General features: G+C 37.5%; 3 protein-coding genes across 4 annotated transcripts; all 3 read right to left on the bottom strand.

Moving 5' to 3' along the window:
* Positions 1 to 1,468: 1,468 nt before the first annotated feature.
* Positions 1,469 to 2,848, bottom strand: LOC133707227 (large ribosomal subunit protein eL42). Its single transcript, XM_062132778.1, has 4 exons — positions 2,733 to 2,848; positions 1,954 to 2,133; positions 1,730 to 1,804; positions 1,469 to 1,646 (listed from the first exon to the last, which is right to left on the bottom strand). The coding sequence occupies exons 1-4, from the start codon at positions 2,733 to 2,735 to the stop codon at positions 1,587 to 1,589; spliced, it is 318 nt and encodes a 105-aa protein (XP_061988762.1). The 5' UTR covers positions 2,736 to 2,848; the 3' UTR covers positions 1,469 to 1,586.
* Positions 2,849 to 3,031: 183 nt separating this feature from the next.
* Positions 3,032 to 6,837, bottom strand: LOC133707226 (uncharacterized). The gene is made up of 11 exons (XM_062132777.1): positions 6,495 to 6,837; positions 6,330 to 6,398; positions 6,049 to 6,144; positions 5,836 to 5,951; positions 5,479 to 5,674; positions 4,993 to 5,168; positions 4,229 to 4,358; positions 3,967 to 4,127; positions 3,773 to 3,855; positions 3,544 to 3,658; positions 3,032 to 3,364 (listed from the first exon to the last, which is right to left on the bottom strand). The coding sequence occupies exons 1-11, from the start codon at positions 6,732 to 6,734 to the stop codon at positions 3,118 to 3,120; spliced, it is 1,629 nt and encodes a 542-aa protein (XP_061988761.1). The 5' UTR covers positions 6,735 to 6,837; the 3' UTR covers positions 3,032 to 3,117.
* Positions 6,838 to 7,430: 593 nt separating this feature from the next.
* On the bottom strand, positions 7,431 to 9,601 carry LOC133706855 (uncharacterized). 2 transcript variants are annotated; one of them, XM_062132407.1, is made up of 8 exons: positions 9,463 to 9,601; positions 9,143 to 9,359; positions 8,860 to 9,049; positions 8,387 to 8,457; positions 8,228 to 8,305; positions 8,052 to 8,139; positions 7,890 to 7,945; positions 7,431 to 7,758 (listed from the first exon to the last, which is right to left on the bottom strand). In XM_062132407.1, the coding sequence occupies exons 1-8, from the start codon at positions 9,529 to 9,531 to the stop codon at positions 7,697 to 7,699; spliced, it is 831 nt and encodes a 276-aa protein (XP_061988391.1). In that variant the 5' UTR covers positions 9,532 to 9,601; the 3' UTR covers positions 7,431 to 7,696. The 2 variants fall into 2 exon arrangements, with proteins under 2 accessions (XP_061988391.1, XP_061988392.1); XM_062132408.1 differs by having other exon boundaries at positions 7,434 to 7,758; positions 8,860 to 9,043.
* Between the last annotated feature and the right edge of the window lie 5,975 nt (positions 9,602 to 15,576).

Raw genomic sequence — 15,576 nt, forward strand, 5'->3', positions numbered from 1 at the left:
ATCAAAAGCGCCATTAATCATCTGAGAGATCTTTGGCGTTGGATGCTGCCTTCATCAAAGGAATCATATAAGATTATAAACTATATAGTAAAAAATATCAAAGACAATTATTGCATGTTAGTCTATTAACCTTACCAAACAGAGACTATAAGAGCTGTAAATCATGGAGTAGGACCATTTATATAACCAGTAATGAACTAAACAAACACTTTCAATGAAATTAAGGTGGTGGTGGGATTCCACGCATTCATATCCATCGACTGTAGAAACACAAGAAAATGAGATATGAATCATAGAGCAACACTAGAATCTGATTAATTAAAAGCCAGTAGGTGCTAATCAATTTAAGGGTTCAAAAGATATGTTTAATTTTAGGTGAGAATATGTAAATGCACTTTCTGGCAGGCAATAGGTACTTACAACTAATCATGATTTACTTTAAAGGCCCTAATCACTTAGCCTTTAAAGCTAATATTCATGTTGCTAAGCCTTTTATATATGTCGGCTCTTCTCATCAACAATTCTTACTCACCGTCACAAATACACACACACACGCGCACGATAATATGTTTCTCACTGAATCTGATAGCTAAAGCTTTCAATGTTAATTAAGATAAGTTAGAGGTGCGTTAGAACGGTTAATTTTGGTCGAAAATATCTTTATTTTACTGATACCACTAAATTTTGTGAAACATATTAAATATTCACAAAAAGAGTGTAAAATGACCGAACCTAGTGTATTAAATCAGAAGTAATTATCTGATGCAGTTGGTCTGTCCACAGAAACAGTTATCTTGTGGTTTAATTCATAAATTGGTTTAATTCATAAATACGCCATAGCTTTGATTGCTTGCCTGCTCGCATGATTAATCCCCTCTCTATCCACAACCAATTCCATATTGCATCGATTATCAACCATGAAATTGACCCCTGTACAACTTTGGAACTAGTCTATAGGATTAAGGTTACTTGATTTTGAAGAAATGAAAGCTGGCTATGAGCTCACTATGTATTTCCTTGACTAGCTAAAGAATACCAAGTGTAATTTTCAACTTAATTCCAGTCTCCTTTTCTGTTGTAGAATGGTCCACAACTTGATCCATCAGCCAAAATCTGAAATGCTTAGCATGTTGGGGATGTGCATAGTCAACGTTTCAATTTTAGAAATTAACACGATGATCAACACAAAAAGATTCTGATTGTATGAGAAAAAAAAAAAAAAAATTGTTACGAACAATATCTAAATAATGGACCACAACTATATCAATAATGCAGTTGGACAACCCATGAGAGCAAGAAATCAATGTAGAGTTAAATGCCACAAAAACGACTTGGGTGGCCCATAACTATAAGGCATGTGATGTGAAGCAGCACTTCAATAACTTGAAGCCAATTTTGTTTCTTTCAGCATTAGCAGGGGTATGTGTCAACAGATCAATTTCAGACAAGACCAGACCACTAAGAGATGCATGCAGTCAAAAAGCTAATCTCGATTGAAAGCAAAAACTGAGTCTCACCGATAACTTTGGTGTTCAACATAAAATTGACAAGGCAAAAAAACAAAAGATAAAACCAAAATGGTGCGTCTAGAAAAGAGAGGTTCCCTTGCCCTTCTTGTCTCCTCCAATCTCAAAGTGCTTGCACCTCTGCCAAAACCAGTGGCAACAGTCAGGCACCAGGTTGGATGCAAATCGAAACAAAATGGAGCAACCTACAACAAAACACTAACCTTGATTGGGTGCTGCGACACATGCTTGCAACCCTGGCATTGGAGCCTCAGCACAATCTTCTTGGTGGTTTTGGCCTGGTAGAATTAAGAAAGTAAAATATGAGATTGTTGAAACAGACCCAATCAATCAACTTCAGTACAGAAATTCTTGATTTCTGTTTGTAGCTTTTACTTTTCAATTCCAGAAAGCAAAGAATGCACCGAGATAAATTTATGTGTTTTACCTTCTTGTGAAACACTGGCTTGGTCTGACCTCCATAACCCGATTGCTTACGATCATAACGACGCTTCCCCTGAGCAGCAAGGCTGTCCTTTCCTTTCTTGTATTGTGTGACTTTGTGCAAGGTGTGCTTTTTGCACTCCTTGCTCTTGCAGTAGGTCTTCTTTGTCTTCGGAACGTTCACCTGAAAACACCAAAACCCCAAGCTACGATCAATGCTCAAAGAACCAAAACAAAATAGAGCAGAATAAAACAGGACATCAGTAAACCCAAACAATGCAATAACCATCACTAAAAAAAAAAAAACAGGACATCTGTAAATCAAAAGAACAGTGTTCCGTAATAGAGAGCAACTGCCATCATCATACCACAATCTAAAGATTCCACTTCGTACACAAAACAGCATATAAACCATTCGTAATACCTAGACAGCTTATTGCCAATAATTAATCCAAATTTAGAGTCTAAGAAGCTGTTCGAGCTTCATACCAGAACTAAAACACTATTACACTTTCTACTGAACTAAAACCAAGTACAACTGTTTACGATGAACTCCACAAATATAATCCATTCTACAGTGTAATCATTGTTTTCTAACACCAAATCAACTTTAAAGCGCAGCGCACATGGTAGAAGCAAAAATCAATAGCCTTCATCTACTACATATGTGAAAAATCACTACCATAGTAACACATCCAAACCAACCGCAGAAGCAGACTTATGTATATGTAGAATTAGAAAGCGAGAATAAATTTAATCTATGGATGAGAGAGAGAGAGATACCATGGCTACGGCGGCGTGGAGATGGAGAAGACTGATGAGAAGAAGAAGAAGAAGAAAGCAGACGCGGCCTCTATAACGTTCTTGGGGTGGGTTTTAGGGTTTGCGGGTTTTTTATTTAAAAAAATAAAAATAGATTGGGCTTTTCTAGAGTGACTTGGGCTCGGCCCGTTAAACCTCTCATGGATTTCTCCATCTGTAGGTTCATTACTTTTAAGACTTTCATTTCATGCCTCTGAATACAAGACAGTGACACGAAAGAATGGCTGGGAATTGGGAAGAAGTGCAAGTTCAATCATACGTAAGAAGACGAAAAATGTGTTCCTTGTATTGATATCAGAATTTACTATTATTACAGTTTCGTGCCGCATCGACAATAGTGAGCAACTTAATCATCTATGTCAGATTGAGTATTTCCTTCAGCATTGTTGTTTGTTCTATGAGTACGAGAACTATCCTTGTGGTGTTGTGATAAAGTGAGGTTTCGGGTCTTTCCTATCGCGGTACAAATACAAGTTACAACTAAAACTCCAAAAATTGATGCCATATAACAGGAATCAGGCTTGCTTGAACCCCACAAAAGTGCCCGTCTGTCCACGGTAACTGATGCAAATCTGTCCTGCGACTGCCTCCCCCTGCGAAATGGGGCATGGTTAAAGCGGCTCATATGCATGCAAACCCATGGTGATTCAAATTCAGATATGAGAGCCAAGAAATGACAGAACCAGAAGAATAGAATGCAGAAATTTTCTTCTTTTAACATGAAGATAGACCGAAAACCACAACTTATGGAAATGAGACACAAAGGCAATACCCCAATACGCCTTTTATAGAGTTCCACAAGGACGAAACACATTTTTTCCCCTGCCTTGAACTACTAGTTGCGTGGTTTCTGCTTTTATGCACGTCAGAATTCCCATCTTGTGTCCCTGAGACAGTGCAAGAAAATAAGAATAGTATTAAACCATGATAAATTCAATTGATATATATATATGATAATTAGATAGTAGTTCATAACAGACTTGAAAGTTGAATCTACATACCAGTGCCTTTTGAAGCACCTGAGTGGCCCTTTTTAGAGGTCCTAAGTGAAGCGAGTTCTTCAACAAGTGTGCGTTCTGCGCCACTGTCATTCAAAAATACAAGGTATTTGTATATCAAGCTGGATGCTCAAGTTAAACTAATATTTTAAAACTACATGAAAGAAGGAAGCATAATATGGTTCAAGAACTGCAACCTGATTCTCTTTGGAATAAGTACATTCACAACAAAGTGATGATCTCCTCTAACAGAAGGTTTACGCATGTTTGGAACCCCCATACGGGACAACTTTACTGTTTCTCCAGGCTGAATTCCAGAAGGAATTTCAAGCTCTTTCATGCCTTCCACAGTTTCTACCTAAAGTAAATGAAAGTTTCATGTCACACAACTCCTATACAACTCTACTACCAAATAGGCAAATACATATTAGAACCCTCATATGGTAATGTTACTATTACCTTTATCACAGTTCCTAAAATAGCCTCAGTATAATCAATATTTATAGTTGAATATAGATTGACACCCTCCCTCCGAATTCCAGCCTTTTCATTTATACGAAGCATTATGTAGACATCACCAACTACACCCCTGCCAAAAAAAGTAAATATTAAAGAAAGTCGCAAACAGTAAAAGTGCAAAAATATGTGCCGGGTATTCTAGAAAGAATGACTAACACGAAAGAAAAGTGCATTAAGGCGGGAAACAGTGAACTATATTCAATATAGAGTCAAATGCCGTAAGAATCAGTACATTGTAAGTATATTATTACCCTATATAATCCTGGAAGAATAAAACTTCCCAGCCAATGTGAATTCCTCTGGTAGGTCACAACAACTTCCAGAGAAAGATAGTAATTTATCTGAAATCTGCTTCTATTGACAGAGCTGTATATTTATAATTTCTTAAATTAACCAATTACGACAGAAATCAACAACTAAGAAACCAGTTTTTGACCAACATATATGACTAATTGTGAGACACCAAACTTCATTCTTTTTTGTTTATCTTTAATATGCCCTTTATTCTTCTCCCTCCGACACCCCATACACTGATCTAGCTCACTTGCTAAACCAGTTGCTAAGGCACCCATAAGAAAAAGACACAGCAGGTACATGGCCAGATGGCCTCTCATAGAGAAGTTCAAAAACCCAAATGTAAAGACTAGTTAGCAAAAGAAAAAGGAAAATAATACTGAGAACATTAATTTGAACTGTGTAAACACCTTCTCTTATCAATATTCCCCTCCCCTTGAACTTTCATTGTGTCTCCATCACTAACACCAGCTGGAATGGTTACAACCATTGCTCTTTTTGACTGCACTTGTCCCTTGCCATTGCATTTTTTGCAGGGATCAGTTATTATTGTACCTTGACCGTCACACTTTGAGCAGGTAGATACCTATTGATTAAAAAATATGAGCAATCAGCACACCAATAAACATGTAATGAGATCTTGAGTCATTGGTAGGAAGAGGCAGACTAAATAATTATCAGATTAACTCTATGTTCATAGGCTTACAGCAAATCTGAACATATTGCATTTAACTTCCAACAATTTATAAACGCCCACGCACATATACTGATTAAACTGTTAAAATTTCTTTGATACTTGCAATACTATCTGCACGGATGAGGCAAAGAAAACTTCTTTCAAAATTGGATGTACTACAATTATCCATGATTTTAATAATCAAAATGGATCCCTTTACCATGGATATCATGCCAAATGGTGTTCTCTGAGTTTTTGTCACCCCTCCTCTTCCTCCACAACCAGTACATGATTTGATGCAGTTATCAGATTTAGCACCACTTCCACCACATGTATCACAAGTCTCAACACAAGAAACTTCAAATTCCTTCTGTCCTCCGAAAATGGATTCTTCAAAGCTCAGTTGCAGTTCATACCTGGAACATAGAAGAATGACCAAGTCATTTGAAGGTCATAGTATTAGCATACTTCTACAAACATGCAAACCAATATTGAACTCTACTTTGTTAAGGCAAAAAAGGACATGCTTTGACAGGTACATAACCAATTAATAGTGATAGCACAGCTAGACAATTACCGAATGTCAAGGCCCTGATTTCCTGAGTTTGGCATATTGAAGTTAAAATTGAAGTTCATGCCTCCTGATTCACCCCTTCCCCCAAAGTACGCATCAAAAACGTCAAAAGGATCCACCTAAGTAATAGTGATCATTCATCAGAATGCAGTTAACACAATTAGTGCCTTCAGTAGAAAAACTAAAGAACTAACACTGTGGTATGCATGATCTTACCCCGGCTGAACCCGTGTTCGAAGAACCATATTCTCCCTGTAAGCCTGCCTCGCCAAAGCGGTCATACGAAGCTCTTTTCTCCTCATCTGATAGGACCTAAACAACAGCTTACTTACTACTTGAATCAAAACCAAATAAGGAAGCATTGATGCATCATGCAATATACATTCACTAATTTCATAACTGCTAAACCAACTTCATACAACATCAAGCAATACATGATACATCACTACTGAAACCAAAAACTATCAAAACTACACAGTAAGCCTTGGTAGAAGTACCTCATATGCAGCACTAATCTCTTTGAACTTGTCTTCAGCTCCAGAGCCCTTGTTCAAATCAGGATGGTACTGTTCCAACAATTGGGTATTCATCAAAGTCAAAAAAGATTTAAACTTTCGCTAAGAGCAGCTCACATTTTCAATACCCAACTGAGAAAAGCTAACCTGTCGAGCGAGCTTTCGATAAGATGTCTTTATCTCCTTCAGGGTTGCATTTCTGTCGAGGTTGAGGGTCTTATAGTAATCGGTTCCGGCGGCCCTGAGGACCAAACGTGGAGGTTTTGTACGGATGAAAGGAGCGAAATTGGGTTTCAAAGTTGGGTCTTTTCCGGTGAAGAATGTGGAAGAGGGTCTGAGAGTGGAGGAGCTGAAAGAGTAAGGTGAGTGGGTTTGAATTATGGGCATGCTTAGTTCTTGGAGGGTTTGGAGTGGTGTGGATAGTGGAGAAGGTTTATGAAGAATTAGAGGGTGAGAGCTTTTGGGGTTTGCAGGGGTTTTAGAATTTCCTAAACATAATCTCAATCACTCCGAGAATCGTGGTTATTTATTCTTTTTTTTTTTTTTTTTTAATTCATAAAATTAATTAGGGGAATAACTTTTTGCCGTTATTACATAAATCTAAAATTAACAATTTTCTAATATGTCATTTTTCTTGCAAAAAATGTGAACTGTGTAGGCAAATTGTAGTCTTTTTTGCATGCTTCACTCAAGCATAACTGAAATTTGACTCTCAAACATTATTTTATCTTAAATGTAACTCGTAATGACATAGCTCAAGAGTCTCGTTAAGTCGTTATTATTTCTCTATTTCTAATATTTAGAATTTTAAATTACAATAATGACATTTGCCGACCAAATAATCACGAACAATGGTTGTAATCGGAAATTTGTTTCTCCATGAGGTACTACTATTGTAGTACTAGTTATGGTGATGAATATTTGATTATTTTGTTCAACACTTGCTCTCATGATATTACCACAGTACATGCAATTTGAGTTGATCCTGACTGAAATGTTTGATGTCTGCATTATTGGTCTTTCTCGTTTACCTTTCAATTGTTTGGTCTACAAATGGATTGAGCAACTTTGCTGTCAAGTGACAACTTCTTTTCCTTCTTTCCAATTTTCTTGTGCAAGATCGAGCATGGTATAAAACCAACCCAATCAACATACACAAACATACTAAGCATGTATTCAAAAGCATTAGGTCTTATCCAAGTTCGAGGGATCTCGCCGATCTAATCTAATACATGTTACATCTAATATTGAGGCAAAGAGCTACTACAATAAACTTTATAGCAGATCAAGTGTTTCTTCCTAAAACATCAGTTATACAAACTGTAGCAGTTACATTGCTCCAGGTCGATTCATTTTCGTTGAAGTTCATCCATTAGCAGATGTGCCACTGACTTGTATCCCATCTCCTGACCTTCAAACCCAATCGAATGAAAGGAAATCAACATCCTATGCAGTATACTAAGGAACTAATGTGACAATGAGAACGGGGAAAAAGAGCAAAAACAAGTCAATCAAGAATCGAGGAATGGGACATATACTTACATCTGTATATTGCTATCCCAGTCGGAGCCATCTTTCGCTTCTTCATGCAGAATGAGCTATTATGTCATTCAAGGACACAAAGTGAAGATTAAATCCCCAGTAAGTCTCTCTATCATGAGCACATAAAGTTAAATTAGCAAATGTATTGTGTGATGAACATACCTGTTACATATCCAGTAAGGTCTTACTCCTTTTTCTTCTATGCAATGTGGGCACATCCAATCTTTGTTTTCTCTCACTTCCTCCATTTCTAACAAAGCATTACAATAAATTAACATCTAATCTCCCTCATCTGATCCATGTAATTGCTTTTCTCATATCTCCAAAGAAAGACTCACCTTCACCATACCTAACCTTGAGACAACCCCGGCAAAGAACACCATTGGTAGAGTGACAAACTGAACAATCTGTTTTTCCTGTGCATATAGGAGCAACAAGTTTCAGTAGTGTTTCACGGTTCGTCTGAATGCTAAAATGGATTCCATCAGAGAACTAACCAATGCAAGGTTGGTCCATATCAAGAGTACCACATCGCTTGCAATCTTCTTCACCACACAACTTCTTTTGCCTGCACTTATTGTACATTGAAGATTGAGCTAGTAATGATACCGATTTCTAAAGACAAAGCATTTCACACCAGTAAACTACAGAGACGCTGGTTCTCACTCTACATATTTTAAGATGACAGTTACTAAACCTTGAATCGTTTTCATTACATGAAGTTAGAAACATAAAAAGTCACTCCCACTAACCATTGAAATTGAGAGCATGCATGTAAAATCCAAAGGCAGACACATTTATACTATAGAAGTTACTCAATTTACTAGAGCTTGTAAGTGAAGTTCACTGTAAGAATCAAACCCAGGTTAAAGGGTCAGCATGCCTATCTAGTTATCTAACATCTTAGTACCACAATTCATTATATTCTTGCTTAACAATGTGTATAAACCAAAAAGGTAAGACACAAAACCTGCAAAAATGGCAGCAAATCCCGAAAACAGAATGATAGACACTGCCGCGGCTCTTGCTATCACAACGCCGAGCCCAAGACTCAGACGAAACTAGCTGCATCTCCGAACCCTTTACTTCCACAAAAGGCGCATTTGCAGGCCTCCTCTTATTCCCCTCCTCACTCTCTCCACTTCCACCCACTTCTGTTACTTCACCAAATACAATTTAGAAACCAGAAGTATCTTAGGGCCAAAAAGAGGGCAAATATAAAATAAAAGCCTGAAAGGGCTTGACGGATTTACCTGTCAACCTTGATCGTCGAGATGAAGTATTATTTGGCGTTGTTGTTGTTGCTAGAGTGGTAGCTGTTCCCTTCAATCGGTCCGATCGGCGCAAAGAGGTGAGATCATAGACCTTCTTGCAGTGCTTTCTGACATGGGCCTTTGGTGGTTTTGCTGATGAAGAAATGGAGTGGAGGTCGGAGAGAGTCTTATGAACTCCCAGCGAATTCAAACGAGCCTGTAAGTAGTCAGAGTTCACTTTCAAGAACTGAGAATGCCATTGTCATCAAACAAGAAAGAGAAGAGTGAATGTGAGCAAGCCAAATAAGAGAAGGAAGGACCTGGTTTTGTAATATGCGAGCATTTCTGAGATCTTCATAGTCACTCTTGGTTCGGAGGAGCCTTCCCATTGTTGTTTTCTGCTTCCACTCGAATGGTAACACAGTGTGACAGAGTTACTTTTCCTCCTGCAGAGTTCAACGGTCTTGAAGGCATTTGAATTTTAAAATTGGGACTAGGAAACTGGGACAATAAAATAAAGGAAAATAAAAACATCCATTTTCTAAGGGTTAACTAGTATCTTTAAAATAGTGCTACACTGCTAGCAATTTCGAAAACTCTCAACAAAATTTTTCTTTTGGCATTAGTTTGTATCAATGGGGAAGGGGAAGTCCAACTTGGAAATCCAAAAAAAAAAAAAATTCATTTTGACAATGATCTTTGTTTGTTAAAACACATTCCTTCATCTTACATGGATTGATTTTTTTTAACTGATCTTCAATTTTTTAATTTTCTTTTTTTGAGAGGATTTTTAAAATTATTAACATACCTCAAAAAGTCAATTGTAAGGTAACGGATGCCTATAAATAAACTTGTGAAGGTACCACATCATCGAATGTAGAAAAAATTTCAATTCAAAATAGCTCACTTTCATTCTTATTATCTTTCTATAAGTAAATGCAAGGTCTACTGCCCGCTTGATTCATTTCATTCTCTCATTTTGATTTTGTTCTCATGAGGATGAATCAGTAGGGATGGCAATGGGGCGGGTTGGGGATGGAGATCACAATACCATCCCCATCCCCAGGGTCATTCTTTATCCCCATCTAAACCCCAATCCCCAATAAAAATATATTGCGGATTCCCCGTCTCCATCCCCTAAGCCTCCAAACCCGCCCCAAATTCCCAATAAGAATTTAATAAATAAAATATTTTTTTCTCATATTGCCTTTTTTAAAATCAAAATCTACAACAAATAAATTTAAAACATGATTAAATTCATAAATCATAATTCAGTGAGTGCAAAAGTCAAAACACCATTAATCCAACTTATTTTTATGTTTTGCTTAATTATTATTTACTTTTAGTATGCTATGGCTCTATGCCGGAAATAATTCCCTACCACTCTTGGTTAAGGCGAAATGGGCTTTGTCCCGGTATGCACACTCTGTGTGCCTTGTCTGGCCTAGCGAGGCGGCGAGCTATTTGCTTGATCAAATGGATGCAACCAGGTGGCAGGATGAAATTCAGTGTCGCCGGATTTATTTCCGTGCGGCAACATAGTGGGAAAGTTGTACTATTTGTAATGATGCTTCTTCGTAATAGAGTTATCTTTCTGGTATGTCACCGCTATGTCAAAGCAAATGGAGTAGCCATTCGTGCACTCTTTGCTAATTGGTGCTTGTTAGAATACATAGGTTTTGTGGAGAATCCTGATATTATTTCAGGATGTTCTCTCTATGCTTATTGTAATTTGGGGTTCAGGCTCTATGTCCCCCCCTTGTATTATGCAATTTCATTAATCAAGGCTTGAGGGCAGCCGCACTAGCCCCATTTCAAAAAAAAAAAAAACACCATTAAAGTAAAAGTGTAGCCATTAAAGTAAAGTAGTAAATGTATATATTGGTGATTTATATTATAAAAAATAAATTAAAATATATATAAGTTAAATTAAATATATGTATATATTATTGGGGCGGGTTTGGGGATGAGAATTACAATACCATCCCCGCCCCATCCCCAATCTTAGATAACGGGGATTGGGGATCCCCATCCCCATTCCCCATTTGTCCCCGAATTCTCCCCCCATTAAGGGCGGGTATCCAATGGAGCTCCGCCCCGCTGGGGATTTTTGCCATCCCTAGATGAATGTGAGAGATGCTTGAAAATCTAGGTACCTCTTTGTTCGTCTTGAAACTTCAAATTCAATTTCTATGAAATTTATCTATTGCTGGTTTATAAAGTTCTGTTGTTTCTGAATCAAAAAAATTCTAAATTTGTCCCAGTCCCTAAAGAGGAGAGTTCTTCAAGTCGTCTTTCTTTTCATAATATCCTGGAGAAACAGAGGCTTTTCTACTTATTGATTTAGCACTAGCTAGTTATTATAAGATTACAAAAAAAAAAAAAAAAAAAAAACTATTCCTAATCCTTGTAGAATCAGCATTCATTTATCTTACTATAATCTATAAAATTGCAATCCAAGAAAAAAAAAAAAGAAGATCTATTATAATATAAGCTACAAAGGATTCTGAAATGTTTTATATGATTTTCACAGGTGTGCAAGCAAGTATTCAATTTGCACCTATTGGATTATTGAACATGTACAATTCCGGTGGAGCTAGCTGTTAACAGTATTGACTTACTTCAGTGATGACTCTAGTTGTGAGATACATATCAAGGCAAGAGGGGCTGGTAGTTTTGGAGCATACTCAAGTTCAAAGCCTAAATCTTGCTCGGTGAACTCGAAAGATGAGGGATTTTAATTCAGAGGTAACGACAATCTTCTGACAGTAACAATTCATGCCACAACTAGTTCTTGGAACATTAGTTTCTGTTCTTGAGGCCTAATTCTTTTCCCAGCAAAGCTTCACATCTAACAACATTTAGACAGATTTCATAGTTAGAGTTTAAGTAATCCTTATAGTTAATTTGCATCTACAAAGAAATAGAAGCAATGCTTGGAGTTCAACTTCATAGTATTAAATGCACCCAATCATTCAACAATATAAACACTAAAATCCATAAATATTCCGAAAATAAAATTAAACAGCACATTCAGCTCAATTTCAGTTCGGATTGGTTTGAGGAGAGAGAGAGGGAACCAGATAGTCAAATTGTGGTTTAGACTTTAGACCAACCAAATCTAGTCTCTGTTTTTAAAAAGATGTCAAAATGTTGTCAAGTTTGTAGTACGTAGTTTGGTTCGTTTCCAAAGATATTGAAACTAAACCAAACTAATTTGGTTTGGTTTGTTTTTTTAGCTTCATTTGTTCTACTTTTGTTATCAGTGATAGTTTCGGTCGCGATATTTCGGTGAACCTCAATACAAGACACAAAAAAATTAAATTTTTTTATCAAGCTGATTGATCACCAATCAACAACAATTAACCTCCGACCCCGACACTAATTAGTAATTTCTATTCTCTTATTTGAAGTAAACATAAGATTTATTGACAAAAAGCATGTTCCTTTACGGTGCGTTTGGATGAGAAAATTATAAAATCCGTAGGAATTTATAAATGATGGAATCTTTAATTCCATCAATCTAAAATTCCATTAATTGCATTTTCTATTGTTTGGTTGCATCTATTTAGGATTTGAAATGTGTAATAAATTAAGAAAGTTTAAAAAAAATAAAAAGATAAAATAGAAAAAAGTCTTGTTTTGGAAATAAAAATTGAATACTGCAAAGGAATTCGTAAATGACACCTATTTTGGTGGAAATTGAAGTGAGGAATTTAAATAACGAATTCCTTCGTTTTTTTTCACAGAGAAATTTAAAATTTCCAATCTGATAATGCCAAACGAGGGAATTGGCTTTTAGGAATTATGAAATCCTCACTTTCAATTAAATTCCATCATTTTTTCCCTCATCCAAACACACTCTTAAGTTAACCTTGAGTCCAGATAGGTTTAGGAGATGTTTCTTTATGTAGTGTACAAAAATTAATTATTTGGATTAGTGCCCTAGGACATGTAGAATCGCTGTAAATCTGTATGTAATTAGGATTTTATTTAATTAGGATATCCTGTAATTATGGAAAGATTGTTTCCTATTAGAGTTAGACTACTCCTTTGTACTTATATATATACCCTCATTGTGGGATGAATAGAATTATCGAATTAACCCTGAATTGAAGTATTCTTATCTACTTGGTATCAGAGCAGGTTCAATCCTTTGAACTTGCGCTGCATCCTTTGAATCCTGAACCCTGAATCCCGAAGAACACCACAAACCGCTGCGTACCACCACCGTTGAAATCAAACCATCCTGAATTTCAAACCACCATCACCCTACCTTTTTTTTTCCAAAACATTCATATCCATCTTGAAACCCTTGAAAATCCAATCTTGCGAAAATCATGAATTCCTCAATGATGCAATCAAAGAAACAGGCTATGGGGCATTCGGTAACTACCGAATTTTCTGTTATGGCCCAACGTAAACAGGGTCCTCCTCCAGGCTTCTCAGGACCTTTTCCACACCGTCCTCTAGGTAAACCAAATCCATATGCAAACAAAAGGTGCATTATTTGTGGGGAATTAGGTCATAGCAAGGAGCGGTGCTATGAAGTGATTGGTTACCCTGATTGGTGGGACTTCACCAAGAAACCGCGAAAGAATCTGGGCAAGGCCGCTGTTGCTACTAAAGAGGAAGTTTACCTAGACAATGCCTCCGCTAATGTAGCGCAGTCAGGTATGAAGGGTAATGTTACATTTAATAGTACATGGATAATTGATACAGGTGCATCTGACCATATGACCAATGACCCAAGTCTTGTGCAAAACCCTAGACGTTCCCCTCAAGACTTTGTCTCTACTGCTGATGGTACTCCAACTCCGGTCACCGGAGAAGGTTCTATTGCTTTATCTGATACCTTAACCCTTGAATCTGTCTTAGTTGTTCCATCACTAGCTTATAATCTCCTGTCTGTTGGTCAAGTTATTTTAGCTCTTGCATGTATTGTGACCTTCTATCCGTCTTTCTGTGTGTTTCAGGATATTCTGACTCGACGGATTCTTGGTTATGGTGTTAGAAGGGGGAAATTATACTATCTGGATCTGACAGAGACTGGAAAGAAACAGAAGCATCTTTTGGGACAAGCTAATCAGATCAACGGGGTAGAAAATGCGAAGGAAGCTGTATGGTTATGGCATCGCCGTTTAGGTCATCTATCCTTTCGTTATCTTAAGAAGCTGCAACCTCAATTGTTTTCAGTTGTTAGTGAATTGGATTTCCACTGTGACATCTGTGAACTGGCCAAGAGTCACCGTATTTCATATTCACCAAGTCTTAATAAAAGTCTTGTTCCTTTTATGAAGATTCACTCCGATGTCTGGGGTCCTGCAAAAATTCCTTCTCTTTCTGGAGCTCGGTATTTTGTAACGTTTATTGATGATTGCACTCGCATGACATGGGTGTCATTACTGAAGAATAAGAGTGATGTATTTGGAATGTTTACCGAATTTCACAAAATGGTGGCAACTCAGTATCAACAATCCATCAGAGTGTTTCAGTCTGACAATGGTGGAGAGTTTGTGAATGGCCCTATGATTGAGTTTTGCCGGTCACATGGAATTCGTCATCAAACCTCCAATTCTTATACTCCTCAACAGAATGGTTTAGCAGAACGGAAGAACAGGCAATTGATGGAAGTTGTTCGTGCTTCCTTGTTTGGCATGAATGTACCTCGGTCCTATTGGGGCGAAGCAGTGAAATCAGCAGCATATCTTATCAACCGTACTCCTTCACGGGTGATTGAGTTTCAGAATCCTCATCAGAAGCTTCATACACTTTTGACCATCCCTTCTATGCCTAATTTGGAGCCCCGGGTGCACAACTTATGTTCATATTCCCAAGCCTCAACGTAGCAAGCTTGATCCCCGTGCCCGTAAGTGTATATTTGTTGGTTATGCTGACTTCCAGAAGGGTTATCGATGTTATGATCCTCTTACTGGCACTATACATATATCTCTTGATGTCTCATTCCGTGAATCTGAGCCATATTACTCAGGGGGAGCTTCTCAGTCTTCCCTTCAGGGGGAGAGAGGTTATGAAGGGAATCCTTGTTCTATTATTGATTTTGATGTCTTTGAAAACTTGGAAGATTTGGAGGAACGATTTGAAGGTAGAAATTCCGAAACAGAAAATGCAACTGCCGAACAGAGTGTTGTAAATTCCGAAACAGAAAATTCGACTGCTGAACAGAGTGTTGTAAATTCCGAAACAGAAAATGCGACTGCCGAACGGAGTGTTGTGAATTCTGAAACAAAGAATGCGACTGCCGAACAGAGTGTTGTGAATTCCGAAACAGAGAATGCAACTGCTGAAACTGCCGAACAGAGCGTTGTGAATTCCGAGACAGAAGAGACGACTTTTCTGGATAGTTTGAAACAAAATCAAGACGTATCCGAAGCTCACACACAAGATATTCCCCCTTCTGCCCCACCAACTGA

Source organism: Rosa rugosa, chromosome 4 (assembly GCF_958449725.1).
Source record: "Rosa rugosa chromosome 4, drRosRugo1.1, whole genome shotgun sequence".
NCBI classification, from domain to species: domain Eukaryota; kingdom Viridiplantae; phylum Streptophyta; class Magnoliopsida; order Rosales; family Rosaceae; genus Rosa; species Rosa rugosa.

Coding starts and splice junctions, on each gene's coding strand:
- LOC133707227 (XM_062132778.1), bottom strand. Junction 1,805..1,953: donor AGCCAGTGTTTCACAAGAAG/GTAAAACACATA, acceptor TAATTCTACCAG/GCCAAAACCACCAAGAAGAT. Junction 1,647..1,729: donor TGTCGCAGCACCCAATCAAG/GTTAGTGTTTTG, acceptor TGGTTTTGGCAG/AGGTGCAAGCACTTTGAGAT.
- LOC133707226 (XM_062132777.1), bottom strand. CDS start 6,734: ATGCCCATAATTCAAACCCACTCACCTTACTCTTTCAGCTCCTCCACT. Junction 6,145..6,329: donor AGATTAGTGCTGCATATGAG/GTACTTCTACCA, acceptor GCTGTTGTTTAG/GTCCTATCAGATGAGGAGAA. Junction 4,359..4,992: donor GGGAATATTGATAAGAGAAG/GTGTTTACACAG, acceptor TTTTTTTGGCAG/GGGTGTAGTTGGTGATGTCT.
- LOC133706855 (XM_062132407.1), bottom strand. CDS start 9,531: ATGGGAAGGCTCCTCCGAACCAAGAGTGACTATGAAGATCTCAGAAAT. Junction 8,306..8,386: donor TATGGACCAACCTTGCATTG/GTTAGTTCTCTG, acceptor CTATATGCACAG/GAAAAACAGATTGTTCAGTT. Junction 7,946..8,051: donor CCTTACTGGATATGTAACAG/GTATGTTCATCA, acceptor ATGACATAATAG/CTCATTCTGCATGAAGAAGC.